Here is a 20,161-nt window from a genome sequence, read left to right on the forward strand (position 1 = left end):
ATTTTACTTGAATAAGGACATAAGATTTCTAACACTAAAGCAAGGAGTAAACTTGTAAATAAAGGAGGTGTGAAAAGCTAACTATCAAATACTGTTTGATTTATAACTGAAGTTATTATGGATACTAACAAATAAATGAGCTGTATATTTTATAATGCATTGTAAATAGATACAATAATTTTAAAACTAAAAACACATGCACATATGAGTAATTTCTTGAATGGGAGTGGATTACCTTGCAAAATCTTAGGAAAATTAAGTTTTCAACTTTTAAGTTTAGTTTACCTCATACATCTCCAATCTTCATTTATGAACTATAAAAGAAAATTACATGAATTAAAAAAGAAAACAGAACTTTTACAGCATAAAAGCGATAAATTTATAATATGAAAAGGTAGAAAAAGATCACCTATAATATTATCATCTAGATAACACCTACTATTAATATTTCTGACAGTATTTTACTGTAATAGTTTTATTTTATTTTATTTTATTTCCTTTTTTTTTTTGGTGTGTGTGAGCAAGATTGGCCCTAGCTAACATCTGTTGCCAATCTTCCTCTTTTTGCTTGAGGAAGATTGTTGCTGAGCTAACATCTGTGTCAATCTTCGTCTATTTTATGTGAGATGCCGCCACAGCGTGGTTTGACAGTGGTGCTAGGTCTGTGCTCAGGATCTGAACCTGTGAACCCCAGGCTGCTGCCAACTTAACGACACTATGCCACCAGGCTGGCCCCCTATTGTATTTTTTTTTGTTGAGGAAGATTGGCCCTGAGTTAACATCTGTTGCTTATCTTCTTTTTGCTTGAGGAAGATTGTTGCTGAGCTAACGTCTGTGCCAGTCTTCCTCTATTTTGTATGTGGAACACCGCCACAGCATGGCTTGATAAGTGGTGTGTAGGTCTGAGACTGGGATCTGAAACCATGAACCCCGGGCCGCTAAAGTGGAGCACGTGAACTTAACCACTATCCCACAGGGCTTACCTCATGTGCTTTTAAACATAGTTGTGATCATATTTTGTCTACAACTTATAGCCTGCTATTTTTGGTTAGCATTGTAGTGTGAACTATTTTCCATATTATAATTGAACTTTTTTGAATTATTTTTAATGGATGGTATGATATTGTATGACTTTTATGCATACCTGTTTATTTAGCCATTATTATACATTTTAATTATTTACAGTGTTTTCGCTGTTGTAAATAACTCATAGATCAGTATCTTTTGTGAGTAAAGTTATTTATTAAGAATTATTTTCTTTGTATAGATAAAAAGAAGCAGAATTACTCAAGAGATCAAAGGCTTATTGCCAAGTTGTTTTCTAAATCCTTTTATTACCACTGTCCATATGTGAGAGTGTCTACTTCAGAGTAAGTTGTCCTACAATGGGTAGTCTTTTTTTCCCTTAAGTATTTGATAAGTAAAAAAAGATATACATTTAACACTTTTTTATGGAGTTAATGATAGGTTACAATCTTGTGAAATTTCAGTTGTACATTAATGTTTGTCAGTCGTGTTGTAGGTGCACCACTTCACCCTTTGTGCCCACCCCCCACCCCACCTTTCCCCTGGTATCCGCTAAACTGTTCTTAGTCCATAATTTTAAATTCCTCATATGAGTGGGGTCATACACAGATTATCCTTCTCTTGCTGGCTTATTTCACTTAACATAATTCCCTCAAGGTCCATCCATGTTATTGCAAATGGAATGATTTTGTTCTGTTTTACAGCTGAGTAGTATTCCATTGTATATATGTACCACATCTTCTTTATCCATTCATCTGTTGCTGGGCACTTAGGTTGCTTCCACATCTTGGCTATTGTAAATAGTGCTGCAATAAACATTGGGGTGCATAGGACTTTTGGGATTGCTGACTTCAAGCTCTTTGGATAAATACCCAGTAGTGGGATGGCTGGATCGTATGGTAGTTCTATTTTTAATTTTTTGAGGAATCTCCATACTGTTTTCCATAGTGGCTGCACCAGTTTGCCTTCCCACCAGCAGTGTATGAGGGTTCCTTTTTCTCCACAACCTCTCCAACATTTGTTAGTATTAGTTTTAGATATTTTTGTCATTCTAACGGGTGTAAGGTGATATGTTAGTGTAGTTTTGATTTGCATTTCCCTGATGATCAGCGATGATAAGCATCTGTTCCTGTGCCTATTGGCCATCAGTATATCTTCTTTGGAGAAATGTCTGTTCATGTCTCCAGCCCATTTTTTGATTGGGTTGTTTGATGTTTTGTTGTTGAGTTGCGTGGGCCCAGGCGACTCGGCCCCCACTGCAGCCTTGGTCCTTCCTGCGGGAGCGGGCGGAGGTGCCGGGTGTCCGTGTGTCCGCTGGCCGCATCCTCAGTGCACCTGCTGTCTGCTGCCCTGTTGACGTTTATGTGACTGGCTCCTACCTTATGGTGTGCGTTAGCGCTACATCCTGCGTTGTGGTTACGTTCTGCCCTGTTGGTACTTTGTGCACTGTCGTTATTTTGGACGTTCTGGTTACTTGGTACTTTGTCGTGACGTTCCACACTGTCGTTCCATATTGTTACCTTGTATGTTGTGGTACTTTCTGCCCTGTCCTGACATTCTACGTTTTGTCGTGTGGAACCGGCACCAAGACTACAGAAGCCAGAATACTCACCCCCTCACCCGATTTTTGAAGAGAAAACTTTCCGGTGTCCTCTGCAGCTTCAGTATGTTTTCTCAGCCTCTAAGGAGCAGGGGAAGCTGGGGCGGGCAGACCCCTTTGTTCCCAGTGCGTTTTCAGGGAGGGAACAGCTGCTTGGCTGCATCTGGGTCCCAGGCTGGGGCCTCAGCGTAGAACCCGCTCCTCCGCGAGGAGCCTGTGGCAGGTCCCCTTTAGTCGTGGGCGGGCGGGCAGGCTTTGCTTCTGGGGAGAGCGCCACCTCCCCGCTGTGCGAGCGCTGGCAGGCGGCCCCAGATCTGCCCCAGATCGGCTGTCCTTGCTGACCTGTTTGTGCCCTGTGCGTCCACACTGAGCCACAGCCGGGGTCCCTGCAGACACCGCCCCCTGCAAGGCCTCCCGCACCCTCAGCAGTCGCGCAGAGAGCTGCTCGGTCAGGGCGCGCCAGCTGTCCCCTCCCGCCTGCACAGCCGCCGGCCCGCCCGCCCGCGGGAGGGGTGGCCTGCCACCCCTCCTCCAGCCATGTGCCCTCCTCAGCCTGTGGAACGCGCGCCGCCTGGGCCGGCCCCCACAGCGCCTGGCCAGCGACGCACGGAGTGCGCTGAGCCCAGCCACCCCAACCGTCCTGCCGGGCGCAGCTGCCGCCCCGAGCCCAGCGGCCCCAGCCAGGCCCAGCCCCGAGAGCAAGAGCCAGAGCGAGGTGCCTGGCCCGGGCCCTGGCGGCCCACGCGAGCCGACATGCGGCTCCACGAGCCGTCGCTGTGCCAGGACCCCAGCCTGAGGCAGGAGCTGGCCTCACTGGCCCGCGGCTGCGACTTCGTGCTGCCCTCCCGCTTCAAGAAGAGGCTCAAGGCCTTCCAGCAGGTCCAGGTCTGCCGCATGTCACCCCCCCGGCCCACCCGGGTCCCTCCCGAGTCCCTCCCTGGTGTGGGGGGGGCGGGGGCTGCTCGCACCCACCCGTGCAGGGAGCGTGGGTCCCGCGTGAAGTCGCTGGGAGAGCTCCTAAGAGCTCGCCCGTTGCTGGAGTTTTGGCGGCAGGTGCCGCGGTGTGGCCAGGATGCAAGCCCCCAGCGCGTGGACAGGTTCTGGCTCGGGTGGGGACCTGACCCTGTGGTCCCGGTGGGAAGCCTGGCCCATGGTCACGGCCATCTCCGTGATGACACGGCCCTGTGGGACGCCTGGCCTTCTCGGCCACATGGTGTTTACTGGGCTGTGGGGATCTGCACACATGGGCCGGGCAAGTGGATGGCTCGGTGCTGATAGTGAGTAGTTGGCGTGTAGACACCCTCTCCATGGTTGTGTGTGCTCAGAGGAGTAAGACCTGCTGTGTCTACACCTTGGACGTGTTACGAGTTAGTTTGAGGGACCCAGTCGTTTGGAAGCATCAGACAGCCCGTGATCCCCAGAGTCTGTCTGTGACTCGAGGGGTCTCTCCGTGGCATATCTTGTCCTCGCCTCAGCTCTGGGCCGGTGCTGGGGGCAGGGCCACAGGGCTTGGGGCCGGGGCTCCTGCTCCTGAACGCCTCACCTCTTGCAGTTAGACACCCGCACTTTTTCTCTAGGCCAGGACTTAACGTCCTGTTGTGGCCAAAAAAAATGACATCCAATCAGACCGGGCCATCTGGGGGAAAAAAAGACCTGCCTTCTGCTGATATTTTAATGGGAGTTTTTCTGGGATCATATCTCAGCTTTTACACAGCTTGGGAATTTTTCCTGTCTTGTGTCTTCCAACTTCTGAAGTTTTGTCTGCAGCTGGGGAAGGTGTGAGTCTGTCCCTAGATTTTAAGGAAAGTGCCTGCATTTGGAGACCCAGGAGTGGAATCTGCCCCACGCGGGTCCTGCTTTGACGATAGGAAAACAGATGTGGGGCAGTTAGGGTTTCTCCTGATGGTCCACTGGGCTGTGTGGGAGACCCGGAAATCCCTCCAGCCTCGCCCAGGATGGTCGTGCCTGGGGGCCCGGCTCCCCACAGAGCCCATGCAGGAAAGTCTGCATTGCTTTAGGGCTGCTGCTTATCAAATGAAAATCACTTTTTGGGAATCAAACTTTATGAATTCATTTCATGGGAAGTTGTTTCTTGTCACAGAAAACATGTCTCAACCTTGCTTCTCAGCCGTGACGATGTGCATTGCGTAACGTGAGTGCTCCCTGGGCTGCAGGCGGTGGACCAGTGGGTCTTTCTCATGGGGGTTGTGGGAGGAGCAGAAGGAGAGTTCTCCTGGCTCCTTTCATCCCAAGATGTTGGAGGGCGGATTCGGGACACAGCCTTGGGGGGGTCAGCAAACATCTTTGGGAGAGGCTGGGGGTAGAGGGAGAGGCTGGGGGTGGAGGGAGGGAGGTGGTGCTTCAGCCTGACGGCCACGCCACCCGCTCAGTGGGCCCCCCTGGCCCGGAGCAGAGGACCCTGGGGCACGGCTGTGCCGTCCACAGTGGAGCCATCCCTGCTCCCGCCTCCCATGTCCACCCGCCCACCCTGCCCAGGGATTCTCGGGCCTTCTGGGCGCCGAGCAGCGCCAACTCCCGGTGGTCACTGCAGGCTCTCTCAGGCCCAGGACATGCTCGGCTCACCCCGCTGGAAGGGGTCCTGAGCGTCCTGTACCCCGGGGGTCCCATCACCCACTCTCCACAAACAGGCTCAGGCACAGTTGACGGGCGCCTCTGCTCCTCCACTCTGTCACCTTGCTGTGGGCCCGGACACGCTGTCCAGCCTCCCTGCAGGGTCCTTCAGGGCACACAGACCCCGCTGAGCGTCATTCCAGACCCCAGTGTGGCCACCCCCTGGGGACAGTCCTGGACTCTGAGCTGACCTCCCCTCCCTGGGGTGACAGCGTGGCCTCCCAGCTCTGCCTGTCCCAGATGGCAAGTGGGCAACAGTCTGGGGTCCTAGTCTGGGTGGGGTCACAGTACCCTGCAGGAAGGGTCATGAATACCCCCTTTGATCCACATTCCCAGGACCCTGGCAGCTGGAAGCGGCCCCTCTGTCCACTGGGCTGTGGATGCAGGTTCCCCTCACAGGCCACTCCAGAGCCACACACACGCCCCCTTGGGAGCCCGTCCTGTGGGGCAGGTGCAGAGCCAGGCTGACAGTGTCCAGGCCGGGGACCCCGCTCAGCCGGGCTCCCCCGTCTGTGTCAGTGTTGGGAACACAGCTCTGCTCCCTCCTGTGAACGCGGCTGGCCCAGCAGCCTCCACAGTGAGCCCGGCCCCTCCTGTGCTGGAGGGAGATCCTTCGCACGAACCCGTGTGCAGGGCCTGGCTCCCCCGTTGTTGTCTTTGGCTCCCCTGTGTTAAACTTTGACCTCTGGCTCCCATCTGTCAGCGTGGAGTGTCGTTCACGCGTTTAGTTGGCGCACCTCCTGCCAGCTGGTGTGGAGGGTCCACGGGAGCCGAGGAGAAAGCTCGCGGCCCACAGGGGCCTCCTGTTGGGTGCAGCATCTTTGGGGCCTGGGCTCACCTGGAATCCACAGGCTGTCCCCCTGAGCTCCCTGGCCCCGTCCAGGGCCCTGTCCCGGCCTTGCTGCTGCATCCGGTCTCAGACGGGGCCGCCCAGGACGCTGCTGGGCTTGGCCGCTCCGGCCCAGCGTCCCTGCCTGGCCTGCTCTCATTCTGCCACCTGTGCCCTGTCCTGGCCCGTTGGAGTCGGAGGGACCCATCTGATGTCCCAGCACGTGCCGTCTGACCCCTCTGGGACCTGACCGTCCGAGGCTGGTGTTGGGAGGTGTGACCCCAGAGACACAGCTGGACGGATTTCTGCTGGGCTCCCCCACACCCTTCTGCGGGAGAAGAGATGCCTTTGCTTTATCCCAGGGCTTGGATTTTGGTCGTGGGGGCACCGCTCCGCCCCACTGTGTGTTCTGGGAGGCCCATGGGCGAGTCTGAGGTCCCAGGAGTGGGGTCGAGTCAGGGAGCAGGCGGCTGGGGCCCTCTACAGAAGTAGCTCTCCGTGAGGCCGTGCCCCTTGATCGGGGCTGCAGGGGGCCTGCGTGGGGCGGGGCGGGTGGGAGCCCAGGCAAGAGGCTTGGGGACCCGAATGCCCCTTGGTCGGCTGGTTGCCATTTTTTAAGAGGCCTGAGCCGTACTTTAGGACTCTCCTTTCACACACACACGTGTGTGTTTTTGCCACTTTTGTTCATTCCAGTCATCTGGCCGCGTCCCCTGGAGGTCGGGGAATGCGCCCCACGGTCCCTGCAGGACCTGCTGAGACCTGTTTTGCGGCCCAGGAGGTGGCCAGCCCCCAACGGCGTCCTGTGTGTTGGAAAAGAATGTGAGAGCTGCAGCTGTGCTGGGGCCGCATCTATTTCTGTCCCGGAGATTAAACTTGTAAATCTCCCGTGTCTGCAGCAGGCTGTTTGTTTCTCGTTGTCCGGTCAGCTCCGTCATCGCTCCGGGGAGCTGGGCCCGGCCTCCCTGGGGGCTGGACCTCTGCTTTTCCCTGCAGCGTCTGCCGTGTCCGTGTGGGGCTCCTGGGGCCGGCATCGGCCAGCTCTGAGGCATGTCGTTTCCCCTGGTCGCCTGCCCTGACGCGGTCCCTGTCTCTCTCTAGTACTGTCCACACCTCCACCTCTTGTGTGCACGTCAGTCCAGCCACCCCACGGCCCCTCTACCCTTTTCCGTCTTTTGAGAAGATGTTCACCCTCTGCACCCTTACGTCTTATGTGTGTCTCTTGTGAATAGACACGATTCTCTTTTTCCTTCTGATCTTCATCTTTTAACTGTGCCGTTTGTCTGTTTCCACGTGTTATGACTGTTCGTCCATCTTGGTTTATTTTCGTCCTGTCCTTTCTTGCCTCCTCTTTCTCTTTTCCTCTCCTACTTTGGAGTATTCCCTTGCTCCTAGCTGACTGCTCATCCTAGAAATGGCCACTACTGGATTTTTCCAGGTGAAAAATTAATACCTTTGCCTTCCAGCTCAAAACACTCAGATGGGGGCTGGCCCAGTGGCGCAGCAGTTAAGTGAGCATGTTCTGCTTCAGCGGCCCGGGGTTCACCAGTTCGGATCCCAGGTGCAGACATGGCACCACTTGGCAAGCCATGCTGTGGTAGGCGTCCCACATATAAAGTAGAGGAAGATGGGCACGGATGTTAGCTCAGGCCCAGTCTTCCTCAGCAAAAAGAGGAGGATCGGCAGATGCTCAGGGCTAATCTTCTTCAACAAAAAAAAACAAAACTCTCAGACACTTCCATTCCATGACCCCATTCATTTTATACTGCTGTTGTTGCCTTCGGAGGGTTTTTAAAAAGAAATAAAATCGCCGCCTTATGATGATTCACACAGTCAGCGTGTTGAGATTTGCCCCCCATACGCCCCTTTCCTGCATCTCCGACCTGCGTCAGGAGCACTTGGCTTCTGCCTGACGCACGGTCCCCCGCACATCCTGGACCAGCGTCTGCTGACAGTGGCCGGCTCGCTTTTGCTTTTCTTCCGTTTTGGTCTCAAACTGTCTCCATGTTGGTTTTGTGTGGCAGACACCTCCCGGGAGGTGGCGTTTGGGCGAAAGGGCAGCCGCTCTCCTCCAGCTCTGGCCCCTGCATTTCTGTCGAGAAGCTGGCTGCAGGGCTCCTGGGTCGCTCCTTTGGAGACGGTCCCCTTTTCTGTTCCGTTCCGTCTCCTTGTGGCAGGTTCTGAGGATCTGCCGCTGTCTTGGGTGTTGTCCCGTCTCGTCGTCCGGTGTGCAGTGTGGGTCGCTCCAAGGACTCCTGCTTGGGGTTCCTTGGGCCTCGGGTCTCAGGATGTGTCTCCAGCTCTGCAGCTGCAGGCTCAGCACCTGCGTCTCCTCCCTCCCGGGGCACGAGTCCCTCCCAGCTGTGCTGCTCTGCTCTCCAACCCAGAAAGCAAGTGTGTTTCCTGTTCTTCTGGACGTTTTATTTGGGGCTGTCTTAAGTCTCCTCACTCTTGCATCTTCAAGCCTCTCCCTGTCTTGATATATGAAGCGTGTCGGCTCTCATTCTCAACAACGTCAGAGTCCGGAGTCTTCGCCAGCCCAGCTGCTCCCTGCTTGCCGGCTCTCCCCCATGGTGCCTTCCTTTCATGTGTGTTTGTGCATTTTGATCATGAACGCCTCACTTTCCTTGGAACTTGGGGCGTTTTCTGAGTCCCGAGTTGAGGATGGTTCACCTCAGCACATCTTGCTGCTTCCGGGCACTGCTGATCTGTGGCAGCCTGACGTCGTCGGCTGGAGGGTTTGGGGACCAGGCACAGGATGTACATTTGGTTTGCACACTTGACTGGGAGTCTGCTGTGAGCTCTCGGGAGCTTTGCCACCACCCCTGCCCGCAGCCCCTTGATGCAGCACCAGCTTTCAGGCCTATGATTGTCCTTTCCTTCCTGGGGTCAGAGGTTGGTGGGGATTTATTTCCACTTCATTCTTCTCGCTGCAGGGGCAGCCCCCAGGATCCCGCTCAGGGGGCAGCCTCCGTCGAGGATGCTGGATGTTGCCTCCTGTCCCCGAGCTCTGCAACACTGTGAGGTGACGGTCACTTCACCCCCTTGAGTGCACTCCCTGAAGGCAGCGCCTGTCCAGCCTCTCCTGGCCTCGCTGGGTGCCCCTTCCCAGCGTCCGTGCCCTGAGAGTCCTTCCTCTCTTGCCAGTCCGTGAGGCACTCAGGAAGATGTTTGTCAAGTGCTCTCCCCAGCATTTCCAGCTGCCTTCCTCAGAAGGGCTGGTCCGGGTACCTGGGTCTTGACAGGGCCGCAGAAAGAGCACACATGTTAGCATTTACTTCTCCCTGAGTCGATCCTGCAAGTCCAGCACCAGAACTGGGTCATCCAGTGTTGCGCTGTGCCTCAGGGAGTGAGTTGGTGGGAGACGCTTGATTCCCCATGAGTGTGAGAGACATGGAAGGTTCCAGGCTGGGAGAGACTCACTGTGGACAGAGGGAAACAGAGTCATGTGGCCAAGTTCTCTGAGGTAGCAGCTTTCCGAACACAGCGAAAGGTGTTTTCCTTTCAGGGGAGCTCTTTGGGATGTGCGTTCCATCACTGCATATTGCTGGGGGCCTGCTCTGTGCCAGGCACTGGAGGGTAGCTGCACCTTCTAGTTGGGATGACAGAAAAGCCTACAGAGCCTGACTGGGATGACAGTACCTGTGAAGGGGCGGCAGGTGGGGTGGGATGTGTGTTCTGTCAGGGATGACCTTGTGACCTGGGGTGAGGTTCCTGTGAAGGGGCGGCAGGTGGGGTGGGATGTGTGTTCTGTCAGGGATGACCTCGTGACCTGGGGTGATGGTTCCTATGAGGGGGCTGCAGGTGAGGTGGGATGTGTGGTGTGTAGGATGACCTTGTGACCTGGGGTGATGGCTCCTGTGAAGGGGCAGCAGGTAGGGTGGGATGTTTGTCCTGTCAGGGATGACCTTGTGACCTGGGGTAACGGTTACTATGAGGGGGCGGCAGGTGGGGTGGGATGTGTGGTGTGTCAGGGATGACCTTGTGACCTGGGGTGATGGTTGGTGTGAGGGGACGGCAGGTGGGAGTGGGCTCAGGCGGGGGGTGTTGTGTTGTCTATTGATGACATGCTAGTGGCAGGTGGGATCTGATCATGGTCTTAGATGAGGTAAGGCAGTGCTTGTGGGGCGCCTGGGAACAGTAGGCACAAAGGCCCTGAGGTGGGCAGTGACAGGGGCAGTCATTAGCGCCTCCACACACCCGCTGTGCCCCAGGGAGCTGTGGTGCAGTGGTTCTCAAACTCCTGACCCAGGGGACCGTCCTCCTGTACCAGCGTGTTGGTGGAAGGGACGTGTGGCACCCTCAAGGGAAGCCCTCCTGCTGGCAGCAGCCAGTGTGGCCATGCGGGGTGTCTGCAGGGCGCTGTCAAGAGCACCAAAGACCTGTGGTTGTGTCTTTGCCCCTAAGTTTGTAGCTGTCTCCCTTCCTCCCTCCCTCCATCTGCCAAATTCCCCCCAAATTCCCCCCGTCCGCATGGCTCTGACCACAGGGGCCGTCTCTCACTGCGCAGCCCATGTGGGCGTCCTCCCTCCACCATGGTCAAGCTCCCCAGGCAGTAAGCTCGCTCGTGTCCCACTCTGCTCGTCCTGTGCCGCTGTCCAGAAGGTCATGTCTCATGGAGCTATGCGTGTGTCCTCGGGGCCAGGCCTCAGGGCCCGGAGCAGAGGAAGACAGGAGCTCTGCTGTGTTCCAGGGTCAGAAGGACCCGGGCTGCCGCACGAGGCGAGGGGTTCCTGGAGATCAGCGAGCTGTGTGTCCACCCCCAGGAACAGACACACGAGCTGAGGCAGAGACAGGCCCTCGCGTGGCAGCCCTGGGCGTGGAGGCCTCATGCGTGTGTGTGCGTCTGTGTGTGTGTCTCCATCGCGACCAGCAGGCCCTTCCCCGCCAGTCCTGACTGGGAGGCCCATTTGGCTGTTGGGCCCCATCCCCTTCCTGTTCCTGCCCCTGGAGACAAGCGGACCAGCAGACGGTGGGGGATGGAGAAGGAGGAACAGGTGACTGAGCCGGTGCCATCGCTGTTGTGGGAATCTCTGCGCCATGTGCTCAGGAAGCGGGTAGAAACCGTCAGATGTGGTTCATCCCGTGCAGTGTGAATACTGCCTCCTAGAGTGCTCAGTCTTTGCAGCTTCGGAAGACACGTTGGCGCGTCTCCACCCACAGAGGTTTGGTGAACTTGCTCCTGACGCGTGGTTTCTGCCCCTTGCGAGGCCCACACAGGACCTGGGGCTCCCCGTGCCCTTGGCCCAGGCTGGCCCCTCTGCCCGGGTGGCCCATCAGCTTCTCCCTCTCGGACTGCGGCCGAGCCTGCATCACGGGGGCCCGGTGTCCATCCTCCTTGGAACTGGCCCCCCATGTCCTTCTCTATACCTCTGGCCTCTCCTGTTGTCCGAGGCCTCCCCGCCCAGCAGGGCCATGGGAGGGTCGATGGGCCACTGTACAGACCTCAGACGTTGTCCCCGTGGTGCCGGTCGTTCTGAGTTCGTGAGCACAGGGCATGTGCTCAGATGTCATAAAGTAGCTCCCAGTGCTGCCTTGGACCATCTGTTAGACCAACGAGAGAATGAAGCCGACTACAAACGTGATCTAAAAACTCCCGTGTGGTGACAGACGTCACAAAGTAAATAAAAAGACGTGGGGCCTGGGGACGGAGGACAAAACTCACAAAGCCGAAGACACGTGCCGCCCTGGGAATGGTCAGAGGAGGAACAGAAATGACGGCACAGCGTGGAGTAGAGAAGGGGCAGGGAAGATGGTGTCCTTGCCTTTTAGACAAATGAGGAGATGCTCCACCTGGTTCAGAGTACGGTGGGGGTGGAGCATGATGCCTGTGTGGTGTCTTAGTTCCCCCAGACGGCGGAACCTCAGTTTGACAGCGCCCTCTGCTGACGGGGCAGGAGGGAATGCGGTGTCGGAGATGGTGGTGGCCCCCGGAGCTCCTCCCGCAGGAGCACGTGGACGAGCCACACTCTTGCGGTGCTGAGGCCGTGCCGGCTGCCTCCCTGTGCTCCCATTCAGATTGGGGCCTTTGTAAGCTTCTTGCACTCGCTCACCTTTAAACAACGCAGGACAGGCGCCTAGCCCGTGGTGGGGACCGCCCACCTTTAGGACTGTGGTGTGTGCAGACACCAGCACCAGGGACACCAGGCCCCCAAAGCCCCCTCAGGAGGTGCTTGCATGTATCCTCACGCCTAGGACAGGAGCCACGAGCACTCGCTGCTGCTGCTGCTGCTCCACAAAGGGGCATGCTGGCCTCCCGCCCTCCCCTCACGTGTGGTGGCGGCCGGGTCACCGCGAGGTCACCAGGGCACAAAGGCCACGTTACTTCCCCAGGCAGAGCCGCCAGGACCCCAGGGCAAAGCCTTGCTCGCGGATCCCAGCCTGGATTCGCATCTGCGTAGACTGCGGATTCATGAGGAGGTCTGGTCGCCACGCGTGACTTGTGCAGATGAAGACAGACTTCCTCGTGAGTGTCCAGCGAGGTTCCAGAGCTGTCGCTTGGCAGCCCTTGGGCAGGAAATGTCCCTATGTCTCCACAGGAGGGGGGCACAGATAGTGGGCGTGAGCGACACAGGGCCTGACACCACATGTCCAGGACGCCCCAGTGAGCCCACCCCGCTGCTTTCAGGGCTTCGTGTGGTGGAGTCAGCATCACGCCGTCGCCAGCTGGAGTGTGCCTGTGGCCATCCAGGGGGAGGAGGGCACCCATGGGGACGCTCGGGCCAGCCAGGGGGGCGAGGGTGAGCCTCGTGGTGGATTGCTGTGCACTGACAGCCGCAGGAAGATTTGATTTAAGTTCTTTGTCACGTTCTGTCCATTTTGTTAAAGTCCATTTCTCAGGACCGGCCTGAGTATTAACTGTGTAACGGGTCTGGCAGAAGCCGGCTGACACGGTGACAGCAACCTCGTTTTCAGGAATCACACCTGGTCGTAGGCGAGAGGCCGAGCAGTGTGTCTGCATGGAGGCGTAGCAGCGCTGTCATCCCTCTTCCTTGTCCTTTCCCAGGTGACCAGGTGCGCGGCCTCCTAGCGCTGACCAGCAGCGAACGACGTCCCTGTGACTTAGCAGCCCAGGGGTCTGTGTCAGCCCAGCCATGGACTGGGGAGAAGGCACATGGTTGACAACGGCTCCAGAACCAGCCCAGGGGCAGCCACCCCACAGTGTAGGTGCCCTGCCCTCTGCCTGGAGCGCCAGACTCCTTGTGCCTCAGTTTTCCCACCGTGAATACAGGATGCTGGTGGCACGTCAGTCACAGATTGTCCTGAACGCGGCAGTTGAGTGAGATGGCTCATGGGAAGATGTGGTCGGTGCTCAGGAAACACCAACACCGTATTGCACAAAGGTACAAGGGCAGCGACTGTGGCCGACAGCTCAGGGCATTGGGCTCGCAATTCATTCCGCCTCGCGGGAGAGAAGAAAAGAGAAAGACGGGAAAACGGAACCACCGCCACAAGGCAAGGAAACAGGCACTCAGGGGCCTGCCCCGGGGGCACAGCAGTTAAGTTTACAGGCTCCGATTCGGTGGCCTGGGGTTCGCGGGTTCGGATCCCAGGCGCAGACCTAGCACCGCTCGTCAAGTCACGCTGAGGCGGCCTCCTTCATATGAAGTAGTAGACGATTGGGACAGATGTTAGCTCAGTAACAGTCTTCCTCACAAAAAATTAAAAAAATGAAAAATGGCCCTCAGTCTTTGTTCCAGAAATCGAGGGGAAAAGTTATCTTCCTCAAAGCGAATCGTGGGCACCCCCAGCAGATCTGTTGAACCGAACCCTCTCCTTCCAAGGAGGCAGCTCTGGGTGTGGCTTCCCCTCCCGCCTGTCCCTGGGCCACGGTGGGTGTGGTTTTGGCTCAGTGCTGCTGTGCAGGGCTGTCACATCAGGACTCAGTGATTCTGACACTGTAACCCAATCCCCGTGGAACAGGACATCCCGGGCTGGGAGGAGGGGGATCAGCCTGTGTCCCTGGGTGCTGACTCGGGCCGAGTCTCGTGAAGGGTGGGCCCGAGGTCATCGTCCAGCCTTTGCTCTGCTCTGAGGCTTAGTCCACAGTGTGGTCCTCGTGCTTCCCACCGTCCATGGCAGATCCACCTCGCTCAGCACAGCCGGCCTGCAATAGGTGCCGGAACCTCAGGGCCGCCCTTTGCAGCCTCTCCTTTCTGATCACCGTGCCGTCCACATCTGCCTCTCGGCTCTCAGCACTGAGGTGACCCTGCGTCAAACCCCTGACTGTTTTATTTGCCCTGTTGTGATCACAGGGCTCATTGTCGTGCGTCTGCAGGCTCTCCCCATAGCCCCCCAGTACAGCAGACTCAGGACAGCAACACCTCTGGACGTGTTGCTGTCGTCTGTGGGTCACGTCAGTGGGGCAGGACAGAAAGCGTTTACAAGTGACTCCTCCTCCTAGTGCTGGAGGGAAAACAGACAGGTGACACAGGGCGTCCCGGGACATGACTGAGGGGACGCGAGGCCGTCCCGAGATGTGACTGAAGGGGACATGGGGCCATGCTGAGACGTGACTGAGGGGATGCGGGGCAACCCTGAGACATGACTGAGGGGGACATGGGCCCCTCCCGAGACGTGAGTGAGGGGGACGAGGGACCGTCCCGGGACGTGAGTGAGGGGATGCAGGGCCGTTCTGAGACGTGACTGAGGGGGACGTGGGGCCATCCTGAGACGTGACTGAGGGGACGTGGGGGGCCACCCCAAGACATGAGTGAGGGGGACGTGGGGCCATCCCGAGACGTGACTGAGAGAACATGGGCCGTCCCTGAGATGGACTGATGGACTGAGGAGGACACTAGCCGGTCCCAGAGGCTGCAGCTGGGTGGTGAAGAGGCCCCCGTTGCAGGACGAGATGTGTAGGACACCCGCAGGTTTCAGTGGGGAGCCGTGTTGACTGTGTATCCTGGTGGCAAATTGGTAGTGCTGTTGGTGTCTGGTGTTCCAGCCCCTGGTCCCTGTGGCATGAGGCGGTGGCTGCATGAGCTGTGCTCTGTCACTCGGCCTTGGGGAGGGTGGCTGACATGTGAGTGCCCCGTGGCGCATGGAGGGGACCCCCCACCTGGGCGTTCGGGCCTGCTGGCGGTGCCATTCCTCTGGGTAAGAACCACGCTGTGCCCGGTCACTGGGCCGGCCCTGAACCCTCTGTGGTGTTTCCTCGGCCTGCTGTGTTGTGTGTGTGTCTCCTGCACGCTCAGGGTCTGCAGGTCCTATGTGGTCCCGTGGTGTCCCGTGTGCATTGGGTTCCCCAGACCTTGTTGAGTTGGGGACCCTCACAGTGCACTCTCCTGACCATCTGCCCACTCCCGGCCCCATCAGCCCCCGTGGCCTCAGGCATTGGGTTTTTGCTGCTCAGTCCAGTCCTTCCCCAGTAGGACGCTGGGCTGTTCCTGCCTCCTGAGACTGTGGCCTCGTGTCCCCAGCCCTAGAGAATGTAGGGTGTAGACCGGAGATGCGTCCATGGGCCAGACTGTGCCTCCCCGTCACTGCCCGTCGAGGCCGACCGGGTGCCTGGTCCTCGGCGGCCGTCTACGACCCGGCTCCCAGGAGCTGTTTCTGGCCCCAGAAGGCCTCTCCTGAGTCAGCAGGGAGATGCTGCTGAGTCCTGCTGGGCGACCGTGCCCACCGTAGTGGGAACAGCGAGCCTCATGGGCTCGGCCTCAGAGGAGATTCAGAGCCTCTCCCCCCTCGGTGCTGCAGACCAGGCCTGGGGCCAACTTTCGGCAGTCATTCCTTAACCGGGTCCACTGAACAGCTCTTTCTGCTTGGGGGCATTTTAAACAACCGTGTTTTATATACAGAGTCCCCCCTTCCGCCTGTAACGACAGCCCCACAGCAGGTCAGCTCCCTGAATCCCCGAGGGCACGTCCCGACACCACTGTGTCTTGGAAAGCATGTCAGGAGGTCAAACTTCTCCGAAGTAGTTGCTGCTGAAGGTGCTGGCTTCACTTGGGGTGGCTCAGCTGCCGTTCTGCCTTCTGGCGAGAAAGAGGCTGCAGGGCCAGATCCTTTCCCGGAGGGCCATCCCAGGTCAGGTGACAGACGTACGTCCCATTCTCCGGGAGGCACACGTGGGAACCAGCGACTGCAGGTGTGGGCCCCAAAGAGAGGCCACACCTGTCCTGGCTGTGAGCGAGCGCCATTGACGGCCCGCCTGGAGGACCCTGACCCCAGGAGGACTGCGGGGCAGGCTCCCCACAAGGACCTGTGCCAGCCTCCCTGGCAGCCTGGGCCGTCAGCTGTCACTGTTGCGGGGTCACACTGAGGCAGGGCTGGGGGAGGCTCAGCAGTGTGGATCAGTGGTATGTGACGCTCTCTTGTGGTGTGTGACCTTTCGGATGCGGGTGGCCTCATGGCTGGAGTTGGCCCCCAGGATTGTCTGGCGTTCTGTGCACATTGGGGTTCCGTGGCCCCGTGCGCTCACTTTGAGAACGGTGCCGCCCCTGTCTGTTACGGGTTCATGTGAGGACGATGTTTCCTGTTCCCAAGTCCTCACCACCTGTCTCATTTCTCAGGTCCAGACAAAGGAGGAGCCCCTGCCACCAGCCAGCAGCCAGAGCATCCCCACCTTCTACTTCCCCCGAGGCCGTCCGCAGGGGACAGTGAACGTCGATGCCGTCATCGCCAAGATTGAGCGGACCTTCGCCCAGTTTCCGCACGAGAGAGCCACCATGGAGGACATGGGCAAGGTGGCCAAGGTGGGTGCCCTGCGTGCTGCCTCTGGGCAGCACCACGTTCACGGGTTGGTGCTTGTGTTCTGTTTTCAGGATCTGAAACACAGTGGAGACTCTGTATTAACGGTTGTGCCAAATATTGAAGACAGACATGCCTGTGCGTTGTTGCCCTCCCAGATGGAGCAGCGTTCACCTTTGCATTTTTTAAGCAACTGATCCCCTGAGGTCCAGCCTGGGCCTTCCTCTCCGCCCTCCTGCCCCGTGTCTCTCCCTGTGTAGGGTGGGTGCTAGTGGACCCACAGTCCATGCGCAGCAACATGTCGATTTTGAACTTAGCCTAACACATGATCCCCCGTGCATTGTCTCACCATTTGGTTTTGAAATTCGGTGGCATGTCTCCAGGCCATCCATGTTGACATGTGTAGACACACGTAGACGAGCACAATCGTGGTTTCCCACATCGCCTCAGCCGCGTGGGAAGGCTCCCGTGTAGCCGGCGGCTGGCACGGCCCCTCCTGGGTGCTGGCGTTGACGCGTCCCGCTCCCCCATGGATCGGGCTGCCTTGGGCTGTGCTCCTGAGCTCCGCCTTCAGGCCGCATTGGGGTGCTTGTGCTTCCCCTTTGCCCCTGTGCTTCCGGGGTGCTTTCTCTCTCTTTCTTCATCCCCACCCTCCCCTCTGGAATGTCTCTTCCTATTCTGGATGCTGACCCTCCGTCCATGTGTGTTGTGAGCAGGTTCTGTTCCACCTGCTGAATGGTTCACGTGCTTCCTTTTGCTTGCAGTTTTTAGGGCTTGTCCTCTTTTCTTGTTGGAACTGCTTTATTGAGATATAACTCTCGGACCACAGTTCACCCATTTAAAACGTACAACTCAGCACAATGCAGTGTATGCCCGGAGTTGTGCAGCCATCATCGTAGTCAACTGGAGGACATTTTTGTCACCCCCTAAAAGAAACCCTGTACCCTTTAGCTGTCATCCCCCCTCCCCCACCCCCAACTAATCCACTTCCTGTCTCTGTAGGTTCGAGTATCCTGGACATCTTATGTAAACAGATCCATACCATGTGTGGCTTTTTGTGTCTGCCTTCTTTCCCTCAGCACACAGCCAGACCCGGGCGACACTGGGGGCTCGGCTCCAGGCCCCCACAACAAAGTGAATGTCACCATAAAGCAAGTCACACGAATTGTTTGGTTTCCGAGTGCAGATAAAAGTTAGGTTTATGCTATGCTGTAGTCTAAGTGGGTGATAGCATTATGACTAAAGAAAAGTGCATACCCTAATTAAAAAATACCATATTGCTAAAAAATGCTAACCAGCACCTGAGCCTTCAGCAAGTCATCTTCTCTTTGCTGGTGGAGCATCTGGTGAAAAACGCAATAAAGCAAAGCGCGGTAAAGCGAGGAGCAATAAAGGAAGTGCTTTATTGCAAAATAAAGCAAAAATACAAGCGAGCCTGTGTTTTCAAGGTTCGTCTGTATTGGGGCGTGTGTCAGTGGCACGTCCTTTCAGCGTCCCGTTGTGCATTTATCCATTCATCAACTGATGGACGTCTGGGTTGGCCCACCTTTGGGCTGTGGTGCACAGGGCTGCTGGAACACGCGTGTGCGAGTCTTGGTGTGCAGGTGTAGGGTTCTCTCAGATATACACACCTAGGAGTGGAATTGCTGGGACACATGGCGACACCATGTTTAACGCTTTGAGGAGCCACAAGACCATTTCCCAAAGCAGCTGCCCCATTTTGCATTCCCACCGGCAGCGTAGGAGGGTTCCGATCTCTCACACCCTCGCCAGCACTTGTGTCTTGCTGATTGTAGACAGCGTGTCCTAGGGGGCACGAAGTGTCTCCTGGTGGTTTTGACTCGCATTTCCCTGAAGACTGTCATGTTGAGCAGCTTTTCATCTGCTTATTGGCTATTTGTGCATCTTCTTTGTAGAAATGTTTGTTTAGATCCTGTGCCCGTTCTTTAACTGGATTGTCACTTTATTGTCCAATTGTAAGAGTTCTTTATATATTCTAGATTCAAGTCCCTTATCCAATACTTGGTGTGCATTTTTTCCCATTCTCTGAGTTGTTTTTTCTTTTTTTTAATTATATGTACTCAGCACCTGAAAAACTGAGAATTGACCTGAGTCTTTTTTAACCTTTTCTTTTTTGCTGAGGAAGACTGGACCTGAGCTAACATCTGTGCCAGTCTTCCTCTATTTTGGATGTGGGCTGCTGCAACAGCATGGCTTGTTGAGCGGTGTGTAAGTCTGTGCCCAGGATCTGAACCCACCAACACTGGGCCACTGAAGCAGAGTGTGCAAACTTAACTACTGTACCACCAGGCTGACCCCTTTTTTCAGTTTTTGATAGTCTTCCATGATGCCAAAAAGTTTTTGTTTGTTTGATAAAGTTCACTTTATCTGTTTTTTCATTTGTTGCCCGTACTTTTGCCGTCATATCCAAGAAATCATTGCCAGATGCAAGGTCATGAAGATTTGCTTTTGTTTTTTCCTGAGAGTTTCTAGTTTCGGCCTTTACGTCTAGGTCTTTGATCCATTTTGAGTTAATTTTTGAATATAGTGATGCAGCGGTCAAACTCCATTTTTTACGTCTGGAAATCCAGTTGTCTCAGCACCAAGGCTGAAGAGACCATTCTTTCCCCGTCCAGTGGCCCTGGCCCCCTTGTTGAAAATCAGTTCCCCATAAATATGAGGGTTTAGTACTGGATTCTGATTCTAGCCCTTGACCTGTCCTTGTGTCTTTATGCCAGTTCCACCCTGTCTTGATTACTGCTGCTTTGTAGTCGGTTTTGAAATGGGACGTGTGAGTCCCTTCTCAAGCTTGTTTTGGCTCTCCGTGGACCCTTGCAACTCCTTATGGATTTTAGGGTCAGCTTGTCAGTTTCTGCAGAGACGCCAGCTGGGGTTCTGCTGGGCTCGCGTTGACTCTGTAGATCGGTGTGGGGAGTATGGCCGTCTTACTACTGTCTTCTCATCCGTGTACATAGGACGTCTTCCACTCATTTAGGTCTTAGTTTCTTTCGAAGATGTTTTGTAGTTTTCAAGTATAAGTTTTGCACATCTTCTGTTAAATTTGTTCTGAAGCATTTTATTCTTTTTGATGCTATTATAACTGGAATGCTTCTCTGAATTTTATTTTCAGCTTGTTCATTGCAAGTGTATAAAAATGCAATTAATTCCTGTGTACTGATCTTGTATCCTGCAGTCCTCTGAACTCATTTATTCGTTCTAATAGTGTTTTAGCGTATTCCTTAGGATTTTGTGTGTACATGATCATGTTACCTGCGGCTAGAAATAGTTTCGCTTCTTCCTTCCCGGTGTGGATCTGTTATTTCCTCGTCGCGCCCGACTGCTCTGGGAAGAACCTGTAGCGTGGTGTGGTGTTGATGTCCGAGAGT

General features: G+C 55.8%; 1 protein-coding gene across 15 annotated transcripts in view; it reads left to right on the top strand.

Annotated features, from left to right (window-relative positions):
• Nucleotides 1-1,143: 1,143 nt before the first annotated feature.
• LOC139044374 (serine/threonine-protein phosphatase 2A regulatory subunit B'' subunit beta-like) overlaps nucleotides 1,144-20,161 on the top strand; it is an 87,743-nt gene continuing 68,725 nt past the window's right edge. For 13 of the 15 annotated variants that reach the window (XR_011501314.1, XR_011501315.1, XR_011501316.1 and 10 more), the window contains exons 1-2: nucleotides 1,144-3,511; nucleotides 16,598-16,780. Coding sequence is in view for 11 of the 15 variants with exons in the window: in XM_070503855.1 (XP_070359956.1) it covers nucleotides 3,164-3,511; nucleotides 16,598-16,780 (531 nt within the window). In the remaining 4 variants the exon portion in view is untranslated. The remainder of the gene's footprint in view (nucleotides 3,512-16,597; nucleotides 16,781-20,161) is intronic. The other 2 variants (XM_070503851.1, XM_070503845.1) reach the window with 1 other exon arrangement.

The sequence above is a fragment of the Equus asinus genome, unplaced genomic scaffold (genome assembly GCF_041296235.1).
Source record: "Equus asinus isolate D_3611 breed Donkey unplaced genomic scaffold, EquAss-T2T_v2 contig_803, whole genome shotgun sequence".
NCBI lineage: Eukaryota > Metazoa > Chordata > Mammalia > Perissodactyla > Equidae > Equus > Equus asinus.